This window comes from Nicotiana sylvestris, chromosome 4 (genome assembly GCF_000393655.2).
Source record: "Nicotiana sylvestris chromosome 4, ASM39365v2, whole genome shotgun sequence".
Classification (NCBI taxonomy): domain Eukaryota; kingdom Viridiplantae; phylum Streptophyta; class Magnoliopsida; order Solanales; family Solanaceae; genus Nicotiana; species Nicotiana sylvestris.
The window spans coordinates 172914745-172919602 of NC_091060.1; the positions used below are offsets into that span (position 1 = coordinate 172914745).

Here is a 4858-nt window from a genome sequence, read left to right on the forward strand (position 1 = left end):
TCAGATCTTTTGCAAAACCACAACTTCTGCCCTAGTTTCTGTAAGCCTGGGGAATTTTGGATTTTTATTTTGATGGGACAGAACCGTGAGGCTGCCTACGTATCCTTAAAAGGAATCAAGTCGAACGTAGTTCAAAACATAGGAATTGTTTTGCTGTTGTTACTTTTGCTTTTGCTTTCTTTTTCTTCCTTTTTTCGTTTGCTTTACCCTTTTTTTTTTGTTTTTCTCTTTTCTCTTTTTTCTCTTTTCTTTTATTTATATTTCTAAACTCTACTTCTGATTCCAAAGGAGGGGTATGAAAGAAAATAAATAAGGCTCAAAAGGGGTAACAAAGGATAAAAGTGTTTAGATAGCAGAATAAAATGTCTTCGTCATTCCAATCTTGAAACATGCCAAATACAAATAACTCCATTGAAGACAAACCAAAGAAGTCATACATAATATCTCTTGACTGCATCAGAATTGATAGCCATATCTACACATTTGCCTTCTATATCTATTAAATACAAAGTACCATTGGGTAACACTCTCAAACAATGAACGACCCCCTGCCAGTTTGGGGCGAACTTGCCTTTAACCTCAGCTTGATGGAAGGATGCGTTTCAATACTTGTTGACCCACTTTAAATTTTCGGGGATGCACCTTCTTGTTGTAGGCTTGTTCCATTCTCTTCTGATAAAATTGACCATGACATACTGCCGCCAGTCTTTTCTCATCAATTAGACTTAACTGCTCCAATCGGGTTTTGACCAGCTCATCATCGTCATTTTCAGCTTTAGCAACAATTCGAAGGGATGTAATCTCAACCTCTGCAGGTATAACTGCTCCAGTCCCATATACCAGCAAATAAGGAGTGACAACTACTGAAGTGCGAACAGTAGTGCGATAACCCAACAAAGCAAAAGGAAATTTTTCATACCATTGCCTAGAACCCTACACCATCTTTCGAAGTATCTTCTTTATGTTCTTGTTGGCTACCTCAACAACTCCATTTGCCTTGGGGCGACAGGGAGTGGAATTTTGATGCATAATCTTGAACTGTTGGCATACCTCTTTAATCAAATGGCTGTTAAGATTAGCACCATTGTCCATAATGATTACCTTGGGGATTCCGAACCGGCAAATGAGGTTTGAATGAACAAAATCGACCACTGCCTTCTCGGTCACAAATTTGAAAGTCATAGCTTTAACCCACTTGGTGGAGTAATCGATGGCTACCAGAATAAACTTGTGCCCGTTCGATGCTGCGGGCTCAATCAGTCCAATGACATCCATGCCCCAGGCAACAAAAGGCCAAGGTGCGGACATTGTATGCAACTCAGATGGCGGAGAATGAATCTGATCACCGTGTACCTGGCATTGGTGACATTTACATACTAAGATGATGCAATCTCATTCCATGGTGAGCCAATAATACCCTGCTCAAAGAATTTTCTTTGCCAAAACATATCCGCTCATATGCGGCCTGCAAACTCCGGAATGAACTTCGGCCATGATGGTCTAAGATTTCTTAGCATATATGCACATCAACAACCCAAGATCTGGAGTTCTCTTATACAAGACTCCCCCACTCAAGAAAACTCCACTAGCCAAATGTCAAAACATTATCTTTTGATCACCCATGGCCTGTACCAGATACACCCCATCTTGATGTATTCCCGGATATCATGGAACCAAGGTTCGCCATCAAGTTCCTCCTCAACCACATTACAATAGGCATGTTGATCATGAATTTGAATATGCAGAGGGTCAACATAAGCCTTATCTAGATGGTGTAACATTGACGCCAGAGTAGCCAAGGCGTCGACAACCTTATTATGGACCCTAGGAATATGTCGGAACTATCTGATCTAAATCGTTGACAAAGATCATGCAAAAATTGTCAGTACGGTATGAGCTTCAAATCCCGAGTCTCCAATTCTCCGTAAATCTGATGCACCAATAGATCCGAATCTCCCAAAACCAAGACTTCCCGGACTCCCATGTCTACAACTAACCTCAAACACAGAATGTATGCCTAGTACTCAGCCATGTTGTTGGTATAATAGAAATGAAGCTGGGCTATAACAGGGTAGTAATGCCCTATTTTAGAAATAAGCACAACCCTTATTCTGACACCTTTCATGTTAGCGGCTCCATCAAAGAAAAGTTTCCAACCTAGATTTTCATCCTGCTCTACCTTGTCAATATGCATCACATCTTCATCAGAAAAATAAGTCCTCAATGACTCATACTCTTCATCTACCGAGTTCTCGGCCAAATGATCGGCCAATGCTTGGGCTTTCATCGCGGTTCAAGTCACATAGATGATGTCAAACTCTGTGAGCAAAATCTGCCACTTTGCGAGTCTTCCTGTGGGCATAGGCTTCTGAAAGATATACTTTAAAGGATCCAGGCAAGAAATAAGGTAAGTAGTGTAGGACGACAGATAATGCTTCAACTTTTGTACCACCCAAGTCAGGGCACAACATGTCCTTTCAGAGCGAGTATACTTAACCTCATAGGATGTGAACTTCTTGCTGAGATAATAGATGGCTTGCTCCTTCTTGCCAGTGATGTTGTGTTGACCCAATACATAACCAAATGAATTATCCAGGACTGCCCAATAGAGAATTAAAGGTCTCCCAGGTTCCGGCGAAACCAACACAGGTGGGTTTGATAGGTACCCCTTGATCTTATCAAATACCTCCTGACACTCGTCAGTCCATTTCACTACTGCATCCTTCTTTAGTAACTTAAAAATGGGCTCACAAGTTGTCGTGAGTTGAGCAATAAACCTGCCGATGTAGTTTAAATGCCCGAGCAAACTCATCACCTTAGTCTTATTCCTTGGCGGTGGCAATTCTTGGATATCTTTGATCTTTGACGTATCTAACTCAGTGCTTCACCGACTGAATATGAACCCCAACAGTTTCCCAGATGGAATACCAAATGCATACTTTGCAGGGTTGAGCTTAAGATTGTACCTACGAAGCTTTTAGAAAAACTTTCTTAAGTCTCTGACATGGTAGGACTGCTTTCTTGACTTGATGATCACATCATCCACATAGACCTCAATTTCCTTGTGTATCATGTTATGAAATACTGTAGTCATTGCCCTCATGTAGGTTGCCCCAGCATTTTTCAAACCAAATGGAATTATTCGGTAGCAATACATTCCCCACGGTGTAATGAACGCTGCCTTTTCTGCATCTTCCTTATCCATCAAGATCTGGTGATATCCCGTATAGCAATCCACAAAAGACCCGATCTCATGCTTGGCACAGTTATCAATCAAGATTTGGACATCTGGCAATGGGAAGTTATCCTTTGGACTTGCTTTGTTGAGATCGCGGTAATCAACACACACCCTGGTCTTACCGTCCTTAGTTGGCACTAGCACAACATTAGCTAACCAAGTGGGGTATCGAGTAACCCGAATGACCTTTGCATCCAACTATTTTGTGATTTATTCCTTGATCTTCACACTCATTTCAGTATTGAACTTCCTTAACTTCTGCTTGATGGGAGGGAATGCCGGATCAGTTGGCAATTTGTGAACTACCAAGTCAGTACTCAAACCCAGCATGCCATCATATGACCATGCAAAGATATCTTTCTATTCAAATTGTGGTTTGATTATTTCTTCCTTGATTTGTGGTTCCAGGTGTACACTTATCTTGGTTTCCCTGATATTATTTGGACCTCTTAAATTGATTGCTTCAGCTTCATTCAAATTAGGCTTGAGTTTCTCTTCAAAATGATTTAGTTCTTTACTAATTTCTTCAAATTCCGCTTCTTCATCATATTCTGTTTCATCATCATACTCTATTTCTTGGATTATTATTTTAGAGTTAGATTGGCTTTTAAGACTTGGCTGAAGATTCCTCATGCATGTCATGTCATTGAAACCAGCATAAAAAGAACTGTACAAAGAAAGACAAAAATGACACTATCAGGAGTAATGGAAAAAGGGAAATTGCATTTCAGTGAAAGTAAAGGATAGAAGGGTTTGTACATCAAAACAAGCGAAAAATAAAATTCTGGATTACAACCGTGGAATAATCCAGATAACAGAAAGGAAAACAAAACAAACTACTAAGACTCCTTCCGAGTAGAGAGAGAAGTAGCCTTCCAATTGTTAAGCTTCACTTTTTCCCCAATAAACTGCACATCTACTTTGCTGGAACCTTTTCCAATTTCCACCATGTTCACCTTATTAAATAAACTCTGGAATCTTTCAATTACCTCTTCATCAAAGTTGACCACATGCTTTGGAACTGCTGACACTGGGCGCTTCATGACCCCCTGCCTTGATGAAGCACCTGGAGAGGCGTGGGATAGGCTTAGGGAGCGACCATGACTTCTTTTTCGACTTTTTAGCCTTCTTCACATCCTCCCCTGTGGGCTTGAATCTAGATCAAACGTACCTAGATTTCACGTAAAGACACCGGCTGCACGATACCTTGCAAAGATGCCCCCAAACCCTTGCCCGGCACGAAACCATTCTTCAACATTTCATTTGCTACCATGACGGTTGTAGAAGCTAGCTTTAGACCTGGAATACATTCCACTTTCGGAACTTTCTCAACTGACACTGTTTCGGAAACTTGGTAAACCCAAGGCCCCTCATAGTCTTCGGCCTCAATACACGGGACAGATGTATCATTATAAGCACATAAGTTCTCGTCACCATGCATAACGCTTTCCTATCTGTCCCACTCGAATGTTACCATCTAGTGCAGAGAAGACGGGGCTACTTTGGCAACATGTATCTAGGGCCTACCCAATAGCAAATTGTAAGAGACAGCCAGGTCTTGTACTTGGAACTCTAAGGTAAAGTCAACTGGTCCTATTGTCAGTTCGAGCACGATATCGC

General features: G+C 41.1%; 1 protein-coding gene across 1 annotated transcript; it reads right to left on the bottom strand.

Annotated features, from left to right (window-relative positions):
• Nucleotides 1-579: 579 nt before the first annotated feature.
• LOC138890533 (uncharacterized) lies at nucleotides 580-2287 on the bottom strand. Its single transcript, XM_070173926.1, has 3 exons — nucleotides 2105-2287; nucleotides 1051-1353; nucleotides 580-933 (listed from the first exon to the last, which is right to left on the bottom strand). Exons 1-3 carry the CDS (start codon nucleotides 2285-2287, stop codon nucleotides 580-582), a joined length of 840 nt encoding a protein of 279 aa, XP_070030027.1.
• Nucleotides 2288-4858: the final 2571 nt, after the last annotated feature.